Here is a 21,924-nt window from a genome sequence, read left to right on the forward strand (position 1 = left end):
GAATCCAAAGCACGTCAAGAAACTATGGAAAAACGTATGGAAGAACTTTGGAGTAAATTCATGCCAAACAATTAGTGCTTAGGGTTTAGTATTTGTAGGTCTTGGTGTATGAAACTTCCCATAGATTAAATTTATTGATTTGGGAATTTAAACTTTTGTGGATTTGATATTTGAAACTTTCTAGATTAACTTTATGGATTTGGTTAAAACTTTGTTGGTCATATTATATTTTTTCAAATTAGCTGCAAAAATTTGGATTTTATGCAATTTGCAAATATATAACATTTGAAATATGTTATGTTACCCACAGACAATCCACGAAATCACCCAAAAAGAATATTTGTGGAAAATCCGTGGGTAAACAATTCTGTGGAAAATCTGTGGGTAAACATCCGTGGAAAATCTGTGGGTAACAGAGCCGTGGAAAAGATGTGGGAAATCTTTTTGTGGATACTCCGTGGGTAATCTAGTCGTGGATAAGCTGTGGATAACTTTGTCGTGGATAAACTGTGGGTAAACTGTCTGTGGTAAATCTGTGAGTTAATATGTATGTGGATAATCTGTGGGTAATTCAGAGGGTAATCCGTGGGAAAACATTACCCACGAGCTTTTTCCCACGAATCTAGTTTCGTGGACAATCCGTGGATAAAGACCATTACCCACTGATTACCCACAAATAGGTCGTGGGTGAAGGTCTGTTTTGTTGTAGTGTTTTAATATTTCTACTAAGCCATCAAAGTAAATTTTAGCCGTGTAAAGCGGCATCTATTCCTTGGTGACATTTGATATGGAAAAATTTGTACATGTGTCCACGTGATATCTATGTAGATTTTAAAAAAAATTAATTATGATTTAACGTAATTATTATTATTATAAGTTTATAACTAATGGAATAGCGTTTGTTTGTGAAGATGATAAAGGAAGTGGTGAATACGATTGAAACAATGTCCCTTCAAAGCCATATGCAAAGCGACCTTCATCTTCTTTCATGATAAAAAGTAAAAACAAATCCCATAAAGATCATGAAGGTATCTTTGAATTTGGTTTGGTATGGACTATTGTTGCTATTGTATTTACATTCCCGCATTATCATCATGATCACAAACAAACACCAATTCCCTTTATTATAATAATATTCAGGAATAATAAAACTTATTTTAATAATAATATTAATTATTTCAAAAATAAACATGGATGTAATGTGGACGAGCGTGTTCGACAAAACTAGCTAAAAAGTTTCTATTTGTATATGGGCGTGTTCGGCACGTAGCGTTTGGGAGCATTTGAGAGCTTCTAGCTTCTAGCGTTTAACAAAACGCTCCATTTTGAACAAAAATTCACGTCCGACACTACAAGCTTCTAGCGTTTAGTTTAAACAAAACGCTCAAAATTCAAATGCTACTTCATGTAGCATTTAACAAAACGCTACAACCTACAAGCTACCCGCTACCAGCTAATTTTGCCGAACACGCCCTATGAGTGTTCGACAAAAGTAGCTGGAAGCTTTTAAAACATGTAAAATTACATAAAATGATTTATCTAACAATTTTGGCTATTTTTGTGGAATTTGATGGAAAATGGTTTTTGGCTATAACATTGATGATTATATAAGTTATATGAAATATTTGTCAAGAGAAAGTAGGATTTTAGTGTACTTTTTGTCAAACATTTCATACCTCAATACACAAAAAAAAAAGCATGTCAAGCTATTGTTTTATTCTATAAAATATTTGAAACCCTCGACACACACACACACACACACATATATATATATATATATATATATATATATATATATATATATATATATATATATATATATATATATAGCTAGGTTCAATTGTTTAAACTAAGTATTGTGTTATTGTATGCATAAATGTGAACCAATTAAAATTAAGTAAAAAATTAAATAACTAAATAAATAAACAAGGGTATTTTAGTAATTTGATAATTAGCTTCCGCAAATAATCCCTATAATCTTGCTAGCATTCAATTTTAACCTAATTTCTTTTCTTATATACAGCTGATGTCTTCCATAAAAAAAGAATGAACTGAAACAAAAAGAAGGGCTTTAGTTCCCCGTGTTCATCACCTGACTAACAGATCGGGCAAAGATCGGGGAGAAGCATCGGGCAAAGATGGGCAATCGATCTCCGGAGGACTCCTCCTTGGTCCACCAGTGATCACGAATCAAGGGGGAGAAGAATCGATCGACAGAAGACAGAGAACCGGAAAACTCACCGACTTTGGAGAATCCGACCTTTCTGCGCTTTATGGGATCAGATACGGGATCGGAGAAGTGGTGCTTCGACCCTATTTTTCGCAAATTACGATCTCCCTTTATGTTCTCATCCTTCTCAGGGCCTGATCCAGCCAGCAAAGCACTTCAAAAAAACCTCACCACCTCCGACGCTGCCCTTATCTAAGCACAAACCGACATTTCAATTGAAGAACCACCATGCAATTTCAATCTAAAAATTAGGGCTTTTTGTTTTCCATTCCTCTATATACCGTTGTTTCCTTCTTCTTTATACAATAGTGGTGAAGTGATTGATCCAGATGAATTTGCTAATCTTGTTGGTGGTTTCGTTGATGGGTTTTGCTCCTGGAGCTCCGGTGAAGATTTCCCTTTTCTATTGGTTCTGGAACTGAAAAGACTTAAACGGAGCCAGGTGGGGAAGATGATAGAATGGTGAAGTGAGAAAACTCGGATGAAATTAGGGGAAGGCTTTGGGTATTTGCATCCTCTTGTGTCTCTTGTCTGCTAGATTTGTTGTAAGTATTTTCTTTCTCATTTAAATTTTGTTGATTTATATATATACACAGACCACACGAATTAAAAGATAGATATATAGGTATTACTAATTTGAAAAGTGATCTAAACAGAGCACAAAACGACTAAAACTATTTTGGATATCGGTAATGGTTCCTTTGATTGATATATAACGAAATTAAAGGTACACTAATCAGTTTTTACTTATTTATTTATTTATTTATTTGTGTGTGTGTGTAAATATATACAGATTGGGGAATTAAAGAAAGGACTGAACCCCATTACAATCAAGCATTTCTGTCACTAGGGGTAATAATGTAATTTCTGGTAACAACGTAACATGTTTTGCTTTCAAATGTTTCTCTCTTGATTACTGGGAATTTACCATCTCTAGTGGGGAATTTACCATCTCTAATGTAATTTACCATCTCTAGTGGTGTTCTTTGGCAGGAAAACAATGGTGATGATATCTTCTTTGATTGAGTATGTTTCTTTTGATTGGGTTTTACTAGTTAAATAGATAAAAAAAATCAATTCTCTTGATGATCTTATTGTATAGTTGTGAATTTTGATAGATATGGAGCACATTGTGATCTAAGGGAAAGAAAACATAAACGTGTGGTACAATTCTTGAGATTGACATGAAGAAGATAAAAGGAATCATGAATTCCAATTCTGTTGGAATGGAATCATAAATTCCAATTCTGTTGGAATGAAATCATGAATTCCAATTCTGTTGGAATCTAAACTACAATTTGGTTTTGTTTTCACAGAAATGCTTGAAGAACGGACCACAAAATTGAAAGTGATTCTAAGCAACACTATTCTTTTATAATGTATTAGTGTCGTTGTTAGATTTTGATGTTTTCTTTCCCGTTTTGACATTTTTTTTAGTTTTATTCTTTAACAATAAATGTAATTATTAACAATTGTTACCCGTATTCTATAAGAAATAATGTATCTTTTGTTTTTATTCTTCAATTAATTGTTCAAGAATTTGTTATTCTACAAGAAGTTTTTAAAGTCATGATCAAGAAATAGGTTCGAGAATATTTTTATTATTTATGGTTCAAGAATATTTTTATTTTTGAATATACTCAAAAACACATTCTGTCAGAATGTCCGAATTAAAAGAATTATAATTCGTAAAATCGGATTTTTAAAATTAATAGAATCTATGATCCCTTAAAATATGCAATTTTCCTTTATTAAATCTATATTAATTGACTAAAATACCCTCTCATCTCTTTTTGAATATACTCAAACTCACAAAACCACTTAAATACGTCTATAACTTCTATAACTGATTCGCAGAGGTGTACACTGATCCGCATAGGTGTACACTGATCTGCAGAGGTGTACACTGATCCGCAGAAAACAGTTCTGCGTATTCCCTAACAGTTATGCAGAGGTGTACACTGATCCGCAGAAAACAGTTCTATAACTGATCTGCAGAGGTGTACATTGATCCGCAGAGGTGTACACTGATCCGCAAAAAACAGTTCTTACGTGGCTAAGTGATGTGTCAAAAACTCCTTACCAGGACTTCTGCAGATCAAAGTTTCCGTGGTTCGATTTGAATGAATGAAGTTTATTTCAAAGTATGTTTATTATGAAGGTTGTATGTTTATGTTTTTTAAAGTATGTTTTGTAACCTACTTAAAATATGTTTATTATTCAGAATACCGGTGTGTGTAATTTTATAAAAAACATGGAATATTTGTATACTTTGTATTAAACACATAACTTTTTTAAACGAATAATTAAATAAGAAAAAGGAAAAACGAAAACAAAGTTTTTACATAATAATCACATAATACCTTATGTGATTAAAAAAATAATAATACTAATAAACGAAAACAAAAATAAAAAAAAACGAATTTAAAAAAAAAAAAAACCAATTTCCGCAGAGGTGTTCATGGTTCCGCAGAGGTGTTTATGGTTCCGCATAACCCCCCTCTGCTGAACCTGTGGTCATTTTCCAAAATCCTCATTTACATGGTCATTTTCTTCAAAACCCTCCTCCTTTTTGGTTATTTCTCGAAATTTCTCAATCAAATAACAGGGGGATACCTGAAGAATATGAGAACCTGATCAGTAGCCTCACAATGTTGGATGAAATTTGGGCCACGCTTGAAAATCTAAAAAATCTTCACCTTATTTGCATATAAACATAAAGAATCTTTAACATTCCATTGATACTATTTGATTGTTTTTCTCATTTATATTTTTAATGTGTAGGATCTTGAGCCAAAACAACCTTGAAGGACCTATCCTTGAATCACTTTTGTAACATCCTATTTTTTCCAGTAGCTTCAAATTCATCCCTCGGATTTTAATTAGGTCATTTTGGCCCTTGATTTAGAAGGAAGTGGCAAAAGGAGGCCCTAGTGGCAAAATGGTAAGTTTGGAGACGTAAGTAGTACATCGGGTGACATGTGGTACGTTGGGCGTACACATGTGTACACTGGGCCAACGTACACATGTGTACGCCCAACGTACCACATGTCACCCGATGTACTACTTACGTCTCCAAACTTACCATTTTGCCACTAGGGCCTCCTTTTGCCACTTCCTTCTAAATCAAGGGCCAAAATGACCTAATTAAAATCCGAGGGATGAATTTGAAGCTACTGGAAAAAATGGGATGTTACAAAAGTGATTCAAGGATAGGTCCTTCAAGGTTGTTTTGGCTCAAGATCCTACACATTAAAAATATAAATGAGAAAAACAATCAAATAGTATCAATGGAATGTTAAAGATTCTTTATGTTTATATGCAAATAAGGTGAAGATTCTTTATGTTTATATGCAAATAAGGTGAAGATTTTTTAGATTCTCAATCTATTTGGATGAAATTTGCTATAATTATATAATAAACAAATAAAAAAAAAATAGTATGTTGCTATTTTTTTTACATTTAACTAACCTTATTAAATTACAATGTTGTAGATTCTTCAAAGAAATCAAAGGCAGGAATTGTAATTGCGGTTATTGGTGGAGTTCTTGCCCTTCTTCTGGTTGGGTAGACACAAAGGCTACAAACGTGAGGTCTTTGTTGATGTTGCAGGTGACTGTGAGCTTTTAAATCTTTTTTTTTAATTTTATTTAAAAAGTTTTTTGATAAATGACCATTTTGCCCTTGTTTTCTTCATCTTCCTCAAGATACCCGAAAAATAAAACCAAATTCAGTCCAAAAACCCATAAATCAAACCTAAAATGAAAACAAAACAAAATGAAAAAAATTGCACTTTTTGTCTCGTTAGTATGTTCTGTTCTTGATAACTCTTTAATGGTCTATTTTTTTTTTTTTTTTTTTTTTTTTTTTTTTTTTTTTTTTACAGTTTCTTAACGTTTTTCCTCCCCTGGAGTGGTAAGAGATTTGTTTATGCTGTGATGACTTCTTTTATAGGTAGGCCCTGTGTGTGTGTATTTATATTTATGTGTATATGTTTTCACTGGTCTTCACTTATATTCCTATCAAGTAATCAACTACTTCTGTTGCTTATGTTTGAATTATGTTTGAATGTGTGTGTGTGTGTGAGAGAGAGATTATTCCTGGTTATTTTGAGAGTTCTATGCCCATTGAATCAATTTTTGAAAGCCTTGTTTGCCTTCTATTAATGCAGTCAGATATGAAACTGAAGAGTACTTGCACATAATTGAAGACTCACCTATGTACCCTGTTATATATGATAAAAACAGGTATTCTACCGACTCTTTATAGTAGTTATGGTCATGCTGGTTGAAATTTTATGTTATAATATTTCAGAATTCATGCAATGGTCAAGTATCTTTAATAAAATAAGTTGAACATGAATTAGCAAAACACATTGCAAGGTTTAATGCTCTAAAACTTATAATATTTTAGTTTAACTCTCTTTAACCGTCATCTTTATGTCACACTTCTAAGTAGGCCTGGGTTTAATCTTGGTAGTTGTCTTTAATTAGTTACTAAGGGCAATATGGTCATTATCTTGTTAGATTAATTAGGTCAGTACTTGGTATAAATAGGTGATTAGTAGTGTTGGTTAGGGATATCTTGGATCTATTGCTATAATTTGGTATATTTTTCAATGTACAATGATGCAATAAGATTAAAAAGAAATAAATAAGATGCTATTAGAAACAAAATAATGGAAGTATGTTTTTTGCGGACGTGTATAGTCTCTGCCTCCAATAATCAATGGAGCACACTCAGCTATTTCCACAAAGAACAAGATGTAAATTTGTTATTATGTAAATTATGTTTTCATTGTAAATGCGTTCACTATATTGTGGTAAAAATAGTAAAGTATGTTGCTATTTCCTTCTCTATTGGTTGTTAACAATATTTGACGATATGGATTGAAATTTATGATATTTGACAATATGGATTGAATATGTAATTATTTTTAGTTTTTAATTTCTTCATTAATTTGTAAATTTTTAATAATACCAAAATCCGTCGCTAATAATTTGTAGTCATTTCGAGATTCCGTCGGTAATCTGTTAGTAAGTTATTCCAAATTCCGTCGGTAGTCTGTTAGTAAGTTATTTCAGATTCCGTAGGTAATCCGTTAGTAAAATTTTCCGTCGGTAATCCGTTGCAAACAAATTCCGTTGGTAATCTGTTGCAAAATATATTCTGTTGGTGATCCGTTACTATTTCCGACAGAAAATCCGTCACTAAAAATTAGCCATAGCCGTCGGAAATCCGTTACAAACAATTAGCGACAAGAATATACCGAACAATTAGCGACAAGAATATAGTGAAGTAACAAGACTCGAACGGAGGATGAAGCCCTTTACAACATGAACCAAATCAAATTTATGTTCAGATTTGAATAAGATAATATATATTAACTATTTAATCACATAATTTTGTAAAATTTCGGGCTCTGTTTTTTTCGGAGCCCTGTACGGTTGCACACCTTGCACACCCACAGGGCCGGGGCCTACTACCGAATGGATTTTATTTTTTTTAATTTGAGTATTTCTTAAAATTTAAAAAGCTAAAAACTCCTAAAAATTGCATGTCCGAACACGCCCCATATGTCCAATTTTGTCGCATTGACAAAATGGCTTAAATAAAATACCAATAATAGTTTATTGCCTTATTAGATACATTTAAAAAAATTATCATCTTAAAAAACAAAAGCACAAATTGACCATTATTTAAATTCATTTTATGAAATTAACCCCATTATTTATTCTAACTATATTGTTTCACTAGTTTGTCACTTAAGAACAGGGATGCTCTGTTCGTGACGGAAGAAGTTTGAAGGGTCAAACTTGGTCTTAATTTTCCTCAACTTAGAAAAGTTATCTTTGAAGTAGTTAATTCCCCAATTAACATTACTTTTTCCATTTATTCCAAGATCAAGATCTCTATAATTCACATAAGCTTCTCTTGGGGACTTTGAAACATACTTTGTCATATACTCATAAACCTTCCGATTCATACTTACATACTTGTCCTCCATTCCAGAATCCATCCACGAGCTATAGTACTGAATCTTAAAAAGTATTCCGTTCCTATGCGGAAACGGAATAGACGATTCCGAAATCTTGCTCATGATTCCGCCGTACGGGTTCCAAATGATAAAAGGACTTCCTTCTTCCAACATTATTTTCCATAATCCTTCTAACCCCGATTCCGGTATCTCTTCCTTCACAAAATCCGATTTTGCTTTGAAATAATTCAAAGACCTCGGTTTTCCATCAAGTAGGACAGATGGCGGGGTGTTTAAAGGGTATGCCCCGATAAACATAACCGACTCAATCCAACTCATTTCGATAAAATCCTCCTTTTTTACTCCTAATTCTGGAAAACCCGCGTTCATAATCTCCAACAGTCTGTCTCCCCTACCGAGAAACAACGCTTGATAAGTTGTACTTAGTGTTTTATCACTTGTACGACTAATAAAGGCTCTCACAAAAAGATCCTCATCGAAATTTGGTGCCACTTGTTGCCATTTATAAAGAATCTTGGTAGCGCCTTGTTCCAATGTTCTTGGAACATTGAAAACAGTGACAGTGGCAGGCACAGATACAAGTTTCAGTTTCCACGAAACAATAATTCCGAAACTACCCCCGCCACCACCGCGTATCGCCCAAAAAACATCCTCCCCCATCGATTTTCGGTCTAAAATCTTCCCATTTGCATTAACAATTCTCGCGTCTATCACGTTATCCCCCAAAAGCCCGTATTTCCTCATCAACGACCCGTACCCGCCTCCCGACACAAGTCCACCCACCCCCAAACTCGTGCAAATACTCCCCGGAATCCCAACCGTTTTGCTCTTCTCCGCCACCCGATAATAAACCTCACCGATTGTGGCCCCCGCCTCAACCCAAACGGAATTATCCGCCAAGTCAACGTTGACTGCTCGCATCTTTGACAAGTCAATGACAACAAACGTGGGACCCGTAACCGATGTGTAGGACACTCCTTCATAATCGTGTCCACCACTTCTTATCCGAAGATGAATCCCGAGTTTTTTAGCGCAAATAACCGCGGATTGGATGTGGGATTCGTTTGAAGGGGTGAAAATGGATTCGGGTTTTGGGGTTGATTGGGTTGTGAATCTGAGATTTATAGCCCGGGAATTGAGGATTGAGATGAAGTTAGTGTCGTTTTTGGTGAAGAAAGAGTTGGGGGTTTGGATGTTCGAAAGACATTGATGGAAGGTTTCTTGAATTTGTTGTGAAGATGAAAATGGAGTTAGTGATATAAGAAGTACGAGAATAAATCTTGAAGAAGGCATTTTTTTCTGCATGTATTGAAGAGGGAGATGGGTGTTTCAATTTATATTTACTTAGGTTTGATGAAATCAATGCAGGAGTTTGACATTTTACTCTTTATGACGTTGGTGTCGTTAAATTTTTGCTATGTTTAGAGCATCTCCAAACCATAACGGCACACTTGCAATGGTCAAAAAAATGGATCGAATAATACCAAAAAAAGTATATAACTAGTATATCTTTTGTAATTTATGTAGATTATTAAAATCATTATTTATATTAAATATTTTAAATATATGTATGTTTTTGTTATATTAACTTTACAACTTGTATGTCCATAAAATTATAACAAAATATTTTTCCGTATCTGATTAGCTTTAATTGATTGTAATTTTATTAAATCAAACTTTTTATGAAATGAATATATATATATATATATATATATATATATATATATATATATATATATATATATATATATATATATATATATATATAACACCATGTATTTATAGAAATATTAAAAATATATATGAAAAAAATAAATATTTATGGGTCGTCTTCTATTAGATTTTTTTTTGAACGAGCAATATGTTAAAAACAACTAGCTAGGTGCTAGAATATTACAAAATACAAAAATGATTCAATTAGATTAGATTACTTGTACAATATATACGTTGATTTTATGTGTTATTATAATCATCACCTTGATGGCTCGTTGGATAACGAGATAAGGTTTGGGCTTCTATATGGGAGGGTCTTAAGTTTAAATCTTGAAGTTTCAACCAGGGTTTGGTTTAGGTCCTGTTTGGTAGCCTCCTAATTGAAAAATTAAGAGACAAACTCTTAATTTTTCAGATGTAGACTGTTTGGTTGGATATGTTTTTATGCCTCTTAATTTATAAGTTGCCCCTTAAACTTTCAGATTTAATGATATGTCTGAAAACATAAAAAGAACCCCGTTCCCTTTTTGCCCAAATGAAAAGCAAGACATTCCATATCTTCATCAAATGATGAACCTAGCCGATACTATAACGAGAAATGCATGTGTTATATATGCTATGTGTATTGTAAGATATATGTAAATTATAACTTTTTATAAAAAAAATGTCATGGTCTTTTATATTTTAAAACATATTTAAAATTTTAAATAAATTTAAACCATATAAATTAATTTTTATTTTTAATGATCAATTAATATCAACGAATAGATAACATAATATTACAATTAATAATAATTATATTTAAATTATAGCTAGTCAATTAAAATAAATTAGAAATAAATAATATAAATTTGAGGAACTAACTTTGCAAAACTTTGATATCATTTTGATGTAAAAGAATGACCCAAGTTCCATTGTCTTCAAGTGCTTGAATTTCTTTGCATTGCTTCTTTCTAGTTTGGATCAGTAATTGTAGGCTCATCATGAGAAGTGATGGCTGCAAGGTAAGCTTGATGAGACTTAGAAAATTTATCATAAGAGACAAGTTGAGAGATGGGATGTACCATGAATTGGGAATCACGACATGAACGGTGGTGGAATGTTCGAGAGATGGAGGCAGATCCATGAGAAACTCGCTCAAGTGTCTTGGTTTACTCTTTGTTCTTGTACTCCGCCAATTTCTTTTCTCATTGCTTCTTTTCCTTTAGGTCAAAAAACTTGTATCCCTTTTGTCCCATCGGGTAACCTAGGAATACACATGGTTTACCTTTCTCACTAAATTTATCACGTTTACTAATGCTGTCATGAACATAGGCAAAACAACCAAAAACCTTTAGGTGATTGTATGTTGGTATCTTTCCAAGTAACATCTCATGAGGAGTTTTGTTTTCAAGGACCTTGGTAGGGAGTTTGTTGATAGTTTAGGCTACAGTCAAGATGCAATCTCCCCAAAACTCTATTGGTAACGATGCTTGAAAACGTAATGTCTGACCCATTTCCAAGAGATGTTTGTATTTTCTTTCAACTACGCCATTTTGTTATGGCGTATAAGGACATGTAGTTTCTATAATAATTCCTTGTTTTTTTTAGAATTCCATCAATTATCTAGACTTAAATTCTGAACCATTATCAGTTTGAATCCTTTTAACTTTTGTATGAAATTGGGTTTTAGTCATGTTGCAAAATGTGATAAGAAAATGACCTGCTTCAGACTTAGTTTTCATTAAATAAACCCAACATCCTCTACTATAGTCATCAACAATTGACAAGAAATAATGTTCTTCATTTATAGTAGCTTTTTGATATGGACCCCAAATGTCAACATGTATCAACTCAAAAATCTTTATTGTTTTGGAAAAATTAATATGAAAAGGAAGTTTGGTTTTTTTTTTTTTTTTTTTTTTTTTTTTTTTTTTTTTTTTTTTTTTTTTTTTTGAAAGAGACTTCAAGTTTGGTTTGTTTTGCTCTAAGACATGAATCACAAAGCCAATTACAATTACCTACATCTACTTATAATTTCTTCAATACTCCCTCTGAAGCGTGACCCAATCTTCTATGCTAAACCATCTCCTTATTTAAAACTGCCATTGCCACCATACTCTCAATGAACGACTCCAAGTAATATAATCCACCACTTTCCTTACCCGTCCCAATCGGGTTCCTTGAACGTAAGTCCTATATATAACATGCTTTTGGAAGGAATGTTATGGAAAAGTTTAAATCATTTGAAAGACGACTTACAGAAAGCAAGTTGCAATTGAAATTTGGATCATTCAATATATCTTTCAAACTAAAATCGTTAGTTAGATGTATGTTGCTAGTGTGTTTACCAGGTATAGATTTACCATTAGGTATAGTGACATAACTATTATGTTGATTAGTTTTAAGGTCTTTCAATCATTATGTACGTGGAGTAGTATGCTCACGGGCTCCAGAGTCAATAATCCAAGAAATTAGGTTTTTAATCTCACTAGTCATATAGGCCTTAGGAATATTCTTACCCCTCATATTCGCCTTAGGATGATTATTGGTTTTGTTGGAAGCCCTTAGCATGCTCACGAGATCTTCATATTCTTCTTTTGTGATCATGGGAGGGCTTGTTTCTTCCACGATTGTTGCATCTTTAGCTTGCATTCTTTGTTTACTGGTTTGATTCTTTCTATTTGTGCCTTTCGTGTTCCACCACTTCGGATACCCAATTAATTTGAAGCAGCCTTCAACCATATGACTAGGCTTTTGACAATGTGTGCACCACTTTTCATCTGATTTTATGAATTTTCGGTTGTCTTATTTAAAGTTTGATTGCGATCTAGCCTGATTAGTTTGACGGGAAACAATTTTCCTATTGTATGGAACACCAAAGATTCTGAATTGGGGATGCGTGACATGCCAATCTGTCGTTGATGTTCATCCTGTCTAACAAGATGGTATGCAACGTTTAGAGTAGGTAGCGGGCTGCTGCTGAGTATCTGAGTCCTTACAACAATAAATTCTTCGATTAACCCCATAAGGAAACCATATAGATGCTCTTTATCTCGAAGTTTAGTGAATTCTTTGTTGATTTCACATAGACATCCATTATATGAACATGCAGGGATTTGACTGATGGACTGAATTTCATCCCACACACTCCTTAGCTTTGTGTAGTATGATGATACAATCAATTTTTTTTTTTTTTTTTTGTTGTATAGTGGTAATTGCACGCTGCAGTTCATACGCTGGAGGAGCATTCTCTTTTCCAAATCTTTCTTTGAGATCCAACCATATATCCCTGGCAGTGGTGGCGCATTTCACACTTCTCTTTCTTTATCTCTTTCTCCATAGAACTCACCATCCATCCTCGCACCATCCCATTGCATATCTTCCAGTTGGTAGATCTTCTGAATCTTCTTGCGGCATAGATAGGGTTCCATAGACGAACCCTATTATGTTCTTGGCAAAAAGGGCGTTGATCATCTCGTTTTCCCAGTCTCCATAATTCCCATCGCGCATAAGGTTTTCTCCTACAAAGTTTTGTCCAGGGTGATCAGAACTGGTGAGGAAGTAGGGTGAAGTTATGTCGATGATGGATTTTTCTCCTTTGGACGACTCTGGTTTATCGCCAACCATTGTGGACAAGCACTAGGATTGATTCTCCAGTATTTGCTTTGATACCATAATAATTTTAGGCTAAGAAAGTTTCTGATTTTCTTATTGATTACAACGAGATTACATCAAGGTATTTATATGAATATAACCTAATAAGATAAGGATACAAGTCCTTGAGGAATAAGAAAACGAGAGAAATAAGGAAACTAAATAACAACTAATAATAATCTCAACATCCCCATCTTTTGTTCGTAAATTCATGCTCATACAAGACCTAGACCTGATATTGAGGTTGTAGTAGGCATGGTGAGCAGGTTCGTAAATTCTCCAAAAACATAACACCTGGATGTTGTATTCTAAATACTTCACTATCTAAAAAGGAACCCGGAAGCTAGATTGTTTTTCAAAAAGATGTCTAATCGAGAAGTCAAAGTCTTCACGGATGCATATTGGGGAGGATCTAGTGTATTGTACTTTTGTGTGGGGTAAATTTGTCATTTGGCGAAGTAAGAATCAATCGGTCGTAGCTAGAAGCCTAGAAGTAGTGTAAAGGCTGAACTTTGGGCTATGTGTCAAGGAATTTGGCTAGGAAGGATGCTTAAAGAGCTTAAGATTTCGAAGAGCATAATCATGACTCTTTTCTGTGACAATAATGAGACAATTGAAATTACTAAAAATCCAATTCATCATGATCAAAGAAAACACGTGGAGATTGACCGTCATTTTATCAAGAAAAAGCATGATGCTGTTATTTTGAATATGTCACATGTTCCTTCAAACTACCAATGTTTTGATCAAGGCGCTTCCAAAGAACAAATTCGACAACATGAAAGACAAGATGGATATGATTGATATTCATACCCAACGTGAGGGGAGTGAAGAATTCTCGCATATTACATATTATTTAATTTTGTTCTTATCAGGTTTTATTTTAAATGTCATTATCTATTAGGAATTAGAGTCCAACTAGAATTAAATCGGTTAGCCAGCCCTAACTATTCTTAGTATTTTATATCCATATTGTTCTACTTATTTTTATTCAATTCAACAATAATAAAAACTTATTTTTCCCTAGCTATTCTTAGTATTTATATCCTTCTTGTTCTACATATTTTTATTCAATTCAACGATAATAAAAATTTGTTTTTCTTCTATACTAACAATGTAGGAAACCGTAGTTGGGGTAGAAACTAGTGCATACAAAAGTTACGGGATTGTCTTATAACATATGGATCCTTTATATAAGAAATGATTCTGATTTTTGTTTATAAATGGAATCTATTGCTTAATTCACTACAATAAACATATAATTAATATAAATGATACCTTAAGAATTAATTAATCTCGTGACATTCAATCTTGGATCATATTATACTTCTCATTAGCTTTTAATCAGTAACATAAATACAAATTTAGATAATTGTTACCTAATCCAAACTATGTTAAAATAGCACGAATTCTATTTCTTCAACATATTTCCTTCTTTTGCTTTGGTTTAAATCCATTTCAACACTTGTACGTTTTTCTTTTTCAGGTTGTTTCGGTATGCTATCCGGACATGAAGGGGGTCCTCAAAACACGCTAGAGGTCTTGAATTTCTTTTCTAAAACGATGGTTTCATTTCATCTAGAGCTTAATTTTCATTTTTATGAAAGTTTCATTAGATTGTCACATCCTTTCATGTGTGCATGGCCGATCCATATGGATTTCATGCTCTGGGTCACGAGACTTAATAATGCCCCCATACTCGACCAACATAATTTATACTAGAAAAAATTAAACCATTTTTATTTAAAGAAATTATTGCCATAGACACAAAAACTTGCAACCATCACCTAAAACATTGATTTCTAGTATTTAAGGCCAATATATTCAGATGTGATTATTTGAAGAAACAGGTCAGGTAAGAAAACTAATACTCAGACAAATAAACCATCCCTGATTTTAACCATCTAATTATCTTATTCCGATTCCTTTTGTTTTGTGATAATCAATCTGGAAACACACATCAACATTTCCTTAAATCGAATTACCTCTTCAATTATATTTCATCTAGGAAGAAAAACAAACACCATTAACAAAAAACAAAGTTTAGCTCACCACATGCTATGATGTGTGTTTTGACAATCAGAATCATTTTCAAAATATACATCTCTTGTAGATACTATTATCACAAATATTGATATAGTATTGATGTTATAATTAAGAAATAATAGTTTAATAACCTTTCATCGAACAATGTGCTTTAATGGTTACAATAATCGTTATTTCTTTATATACAAAGGAAAATGATGTAAATAAAATACAAGTTATGCTTTTTTACACATGATTGCCACTCAAAAACTCACATACTAAGTGCCAAACAAAAAAAAATATATATGTAACTTGCTAGCTTATTTCCAATACATATAGTTCATGAACGCTGCTATAGGAATCCGCTCAATTTACAACACTTCATCGCCAAAACATAATATATACTCCATAGCAAATACTGATAATCGTTTTCCTCTGCCTCGGACAATGTCTCCAATACGCTGCATAATCCACGATTTCCCCTACCTTTGTGAATTGAAGTTTGAGAATATCGCATCATCTAGACACCCAATCCTAAATGAAGAGATTTACTTGATGAAGAGTAAAAACTTGAGAGGTTTGATAATATTTTGAATAAGAGAAAGACTATTCATACTTAATTGTGATATATACTATGGTCTCTATTCATTGGGGATTTAACCCACTAAAACTTTTTAAAAGGGTCCAACAGCATAGCCCAAAAATCAAGAAAAACCTCTCGACTCCCCACATCCAAAGCTTAAACCCAACATCTCATGAGTAAAATGGATCCACTATTGTGGGAGCCTAAAAATTAATTTTTAGAGGAAACTACAAATTTGATCCATGTGGTATACAAAAAACTGTGGATAGGATTCAAAAAGTTTCTGACTTGTATGGAAGGTTCAAAATTAAGAATTTTCCGTGATTTTGGTAAAAAAAAAACTTGAAAAGACGGTTATGCCCTTTTATTTCATTTTTTCCTTTTTTATAATTATTTTAATACTATTTTGATTAAAAAAAGAAAAAAAGAATTTGCTACCAACCACCCCCACCATACTCTCTCTCTCTCTCTCTCTCTCTCTCTCTCTCTCTCTCTCTCTCTCTCTCTCTCTCTCTCTCTCTCTCATCTATCATCTATCATCTGCAAATCAGGATAAAAAAAACCTAGAACTAATTTGCTACTAGATTACACACAAGAGACCCCCCCCAAAAAAACAGGTTCTTTAATTTTTTTTGCACAGCTTCAAAAACCAATCATATTCCCCTCAACAGGTTCAATAAGGTTAAACTTCTTCTTATCTATCTTTGATAACTGCACTATCCATTGAAATTCTTGTTTCTGGGTGGCTCTCACTCCATATCCCTTCTTGGCTAAACAATAAACTCATTCCAGATTCCTTCACTTTTCTTGTCTGATATATGTTTGTATTTTAGAATTATTTCATTTCTAGAACCTTAGTGAAGGTTCTCCTTCTTCCTTTCCCAATTTATTTATTCAGAATTATCACCATTGGAAGCATATGAGATATCCAATTTAGCAAATAGATGAAGATGTATAAAGATAGTAATACAAAGCTAAGGAGTTGGAACTAAAATAAAGGGAAATTGTAAGAGATTTGGATACATCAATTGCGATCCTAAAGATTTGGATGAAGCAGCTCCTCGAGCTCTTGCGGATCTTTGGGCTTGGTTGAATGCTCTTAGGGAGAAGGAGAGAGGGTGATTGGGTCGAGTCATTGTGAGTGTCTTCAAAGATAAGGCTAATGGAGAAGCGACTACAGTTTCATCCCACCCTTGAGACATTGAAATATGTTTTTTTGGCTACCCTGAATCTTGGATGGAATATGTTTGTGATATCTGGTTGGGGCACGGTAGCTGTAGGCTTAGGAGGCGACTCATTGGCAAGGTTGTAGAACTCGTTATTCAGTACCTGTTCGGCCGACTACCGAGCAGCGAGTACTCGGGGAGTACTCGGATTCGGTATTTCATGTAGAAATATTTTTAGAGAAATTATATATGTCAAAATCATAAGTTAAAATCATAAGTTGATAGAAATATATAAAAAAATTAGATATATGTGAATACACAAAAACTGAAAAACACATAATGGTCTCACTTCGTGAATAATTATAGAAAATTTAAGATATATATGTATTAATAATCTCATGTGTGTGTGTGTGTGTTAAATAATAGATCATTAAGTATATTATACATATTAATCACCAAGTTGACCGAGTTTTACAACATTGCTCAGTTCAGTAAGGAGCCGATCGGGGAGTACTCGGGATTCTGTGACTCGCCTCGGTAAGGGGCCGAGTAGCGAGTACTCGGCCAACTCGGCGATTTTTTACAACACTGCTCATTGGTGACGGCGACAACATAAACACGGTTCACCGGAGATGTAGCCACCACCATTGTCTTGGCTGATGTATGCTTTTGCTCTGCACTTCCAAGAAGCTAGTCTAGTGAAAAATAGTGGAGAATTCTTCAAATCCAAGTTCTTCAAAGCCAATACCAATTATTGGCGTTTGATTATCGATACTTTTTGTTTCAGATTCTTGAGATGGGTTTTTTCTGGTGAAGACGTACCGAGAGAGAGAGAGAGAGAAGAGAGAGAGAGAGAGAGAGAGAGAGAGAGAGAGAGAGAGAGATGGTAGGGATGGTTGGTAGTAAATTCTTTTTTTTACATCAAAATAATATTAAAATAATTATAAAAAAAGGAAAGAAGAAAATAAAAGGGCATAACCGTCTTTTTAAGTTTTATTGGACCAAAATCACGGAAAATTCTTGATTTTGGACAGTCCATGCAAGTTGGAAACTTTTTGGACCCTATCTATAATTTTTTTAATACCACAGGGACCAAATTTGCAGTTTTGTCTAAAAATTCCTAAAAAATCCCCAAATTTCCACAAAAAATTAACAAAGAAAAAAGCCATTGGTTAAAACCTTAATTTCTACGAAAAATTGCACAAGATATTGTTAATATATAAATCATTTGCTTACAAGTTTAATAGTCTTAATTCGGGAAACTGTTTTTCTTCATGTGCTTTTACTAATAAACTAGATGAAGACCCGACATGCCGTTGGCGTGAGGTTGGATTGGCCTGGACAAAATTTGTTACGAAATGATTGAAAGCCCAAATTTATATGAAAGATTAATAAGAACTTTAATTTTTTTTTTATTTATAAATATTTACAATAAATGAAGATTCACAGTTATTTAGAAGTAAAACACATGAGTATTAACATGAAAACAGAAATGAAAAGCGAAGAAAATCTCATTTGTAAAGCAAGGTAGGTCTCTAAAGTTAATATGCTCACATCTAGGGATGAAAGTGGGTCTAAAGCCGGACTTGATGGACCCAAAACCGGTTAACAATATTTTGTAGAACTGGAAACCGGACCGGTATATAGGAACCAGTTCCGGTTTGGTTTCGAGTACGGTACTGGGTAAAGTGGGTCTAAAAATGGAAACCCGGAAACATCAAAGTGGGTAGGTTGGAACCGGATAAAGTGAGTTTAGAACCGGAAAACCCAAAAAAGCCGAATTTTTTTGGTAATTTGTTACTAGTTAGTGGGTTGAACTTTAAATATTTTCATATTGATATCCAGACTTTGGGGGAATTTAAGTCATTAATTATGAAACCAAAATTGATAAAACTATAGTCTAAAATTATGTACAAACTCTAAACTATACTGTGAAAAAAACTGCATGTCAATCCGACTTTAAACGAATGAGATATGCACATGTTAACGTTTTCACAGAATTCAAAGTACAAAAACAAATAGCTGAAAAGTTAAAATTTTTTAGCTTTGATATCCCGACTTCGGGGAACTGTAATTCATTGAATATTAAACAAAAAATAACATAATTATAGTCTAAAATCATGTCAAACTCTAAACTACATGTTGGAAAAAACCACATGTCAATCCGACTTTAAACGAATTACATATGCATGTTTTAAAACTTTCACAGAATACAAAAAAACTGAAAAACTAAAAACTTCTAGCTTTGATATCTCGACTTTGGGGGAATGTAATTCAATGAATATAAAACTAAAAATGACAAATTTATAGTCTAAAATCATGTACAAACTCTAAACTACACGTTGGAAAAAACCATATGTCAATCTGACTCGAAACGAATGAGATATGCATGTTTTAAACGTTTCATAGAAACTGGTTCTGGCCCCTAAAAGTGGTTTCAGTTCCTAACACCGATTCCGGTTCATAGACCTGGTTCACCCGGACCCGATGGACTCAAACCCAGATTACCCGGAACCCAGATAAAACCAAATTTTAAACCCCGAACAGGAACCGGTTTTATATGTAACACTCCAAAAATCACAAAAAAGTAATTTTTTTATAAACAACCCATTATCCATAATTGTTTACAAGAAAAGCCATTGTTTCAAAAGTAAAATCATATTAGAGTGTCCCAAAATCCAATATCATGAAAATAGGAAGATATGCACGATCGAGCCTTCGCTTTCCCACGATCCTCCGAAGTACCTGAAACAATAAAGTGAAACCGTAAGACAAAGCTTAGTGAATTCTCCCAAAGTACCATCACACAACATAACAAACAATAACATGCAAATATGAGCCTTCAACCTGACTGGATCGCCTCACAGCGCCTGCAATCTATCTGGACCGCTCTACGGGCCTTCAGCATGAATGAACCGCCTCGCAGGGCCTACATACTATCCAGACCGCCCCGAGTATCTTGGCCTTCAGTATAAAGCATGACCGCCTCAACCCAACCACAACCCGTCGAAAAATGTAACAGATAAACATAAACATAGATCCATTAAATACTGATAATCATACAGATCTATTAATCAGTCATATACTAACATAACACCATCCTATAACCATGATACGTAACCTAGTGGGCCGACAATGGTGCTTTCGAACCATGCGTACAGTGAGGAAAACTCACCTCCCAGTCTGAAGAAATAGCTACACATATTACTGCTCTAAATGTTGACTCTACCGGCCACCTATACAATCACAATCACTTAAGCTCAACTACTATTCAAAATACCCAAAATGCCCCTAAGTCAAACTTGGGTCAAAGTCAACCTGCAGCTGACCGCCACATCATGGCCATCCATGGCCACGCCCATGGTCGCAATACGACAAAGCAAACGTGCTCAGCCCAATCACCACGCCATGGTGAGGCTCCATCACACCTTGGGGACCAGTCAACAAGACTTAATTCCTTAAGCTAATTTCCACACCATTCCAGGAGTTCCCAAGCTCAAACTAGGTCCAAACCATAACCTAGATGGATAAAGTTTCCAACTTTATCCTGTAAACCTTGCTAATAAGTCAAGATCCAAAGCCCTAAGTTCTTAATGGAAGCATAAATCACATTCTATTCATTAAGAAGTTATTCCTTAGAGTTATTTCTCCAAAGTTTACAGAAGGATTTCCAACACCTTATATACTATAAAAATCATAGCTTTAGGGACATGCATGTCAAATGCATTTCCTTTCCATTTTTAGGGAAAAACAAGGGAAAAAAGGGCCAAGAGTCCATGCGTGGCCTCAAAACTCAAGTCTACTTCAAATCCAAAGAGTTAAATGCTCCAAATGGTTTGGAGATTCATAAAGTTGCAAGCTTTATGAGATCTCATCTTCCAAAACCCTCCAAACATGAAGAAAAGGGACCAAATCCAAGATCTAATAACCTAGCAAAGAAAAGATTGAGTCTTGAACACTCACCTAAGTCCAAAAGAGAACCTAGAAGATGAATATGCTGCTTGCAAGATGATGATCCTCACCAAGGGCTTCCTTCTCCTTCAAAGATGCCAACAAAGTATGAAGAATGAACTTTCAAGAGTGATGGAGGCTAGTGTTAGGGTTTTAGTGCTTGTGAGGGTGATGGAGGCTGAATGACATTGAAACCCTAGCCATAATGCCCTTTAAATAGGGCTCAATGCCCAAAGGATTAGGGTTTCACCAAAACTGGATGCTACGCCGTGACACCTCATGACCACGCCGTGGTGGTTCATGAAAACCCATGACCTAAAAGATAATGTCACGCTGTGGTGAGGCTGCACCACGCCGTGGCCACCCAAAACAATATTCCTATTTGTAAATTAAATTTGTACGTGAAACGGGTGTTACAATTCTCCCCCACTTAAATCAGACTTTATCCTTGAAGTCCTCAACTACGAATAACTCAGGGAATTACTCACGCATCTCCACCTCAGGTTCCCATATCCACTCGGAACCCTTCCGATGCTGCCACTGGACATTTACCAAAGGAACCTCCTTGTTGTGTAGGGTCTTCGTCTTCCTATCAGTCTCTCAACATAATTTAGGCGATCAT

The 21,924-nt window shown here is 34.2% G+C and overlaps 1 protein-coding gene and 1 pseudogene across 2 annotated transcripts in view; one reads left to right on the forward strand and one right to left on the reverse strand.

The window, feature by feature from the left end:
* Nucleotides 1-157, forward strand: part of LOC145123283 (uncharacterized) — a 1,995-nt gene extending 1,838 nt beyond the window's left edge. For both annotated transcript variants that reach the window (XM_079058497.1, XM_079058496.1), the window contains exon 5: nucleotides 1-157. This exon is cut by the window's left edge and continues 81 nt beyond it. In XM_079058497.1, the coding sequence (XP_078914623.1) occupies nucleotides 1-75 (75 nt within the window). In that variant the 3' untranslated portion in view covers nucleotides 76-157.
* Nucleotides 158-7,917: 7,760 nt separating this feature from the next.
* LOC145123432 (monolignol oxidoreductase AtBBE-like 15 pseudogene) lies at nucleotides 7,918-9,616 on the reverse strand (annotated as a pseudogene).
* Nucleotides 9,617-21,924: the final 12,308 nt, after the last annotated feature.

This window comes from Lactuca virosa, chromosome 7 (genome assembly GCF_052849685.1).
Source record: "Lactuca virosa cultivar CGN04683 chromosome 7, Lactuca_virosa_CGN04683_v6, whole genome shotgun sequence".
NCBI classification, from domain to species: Eukaryota; Viridiplantae; Streptophyta; class Magnoliopsida; order Asterales; family Asteraceae; genus Lactuca; species Lactuca virosa.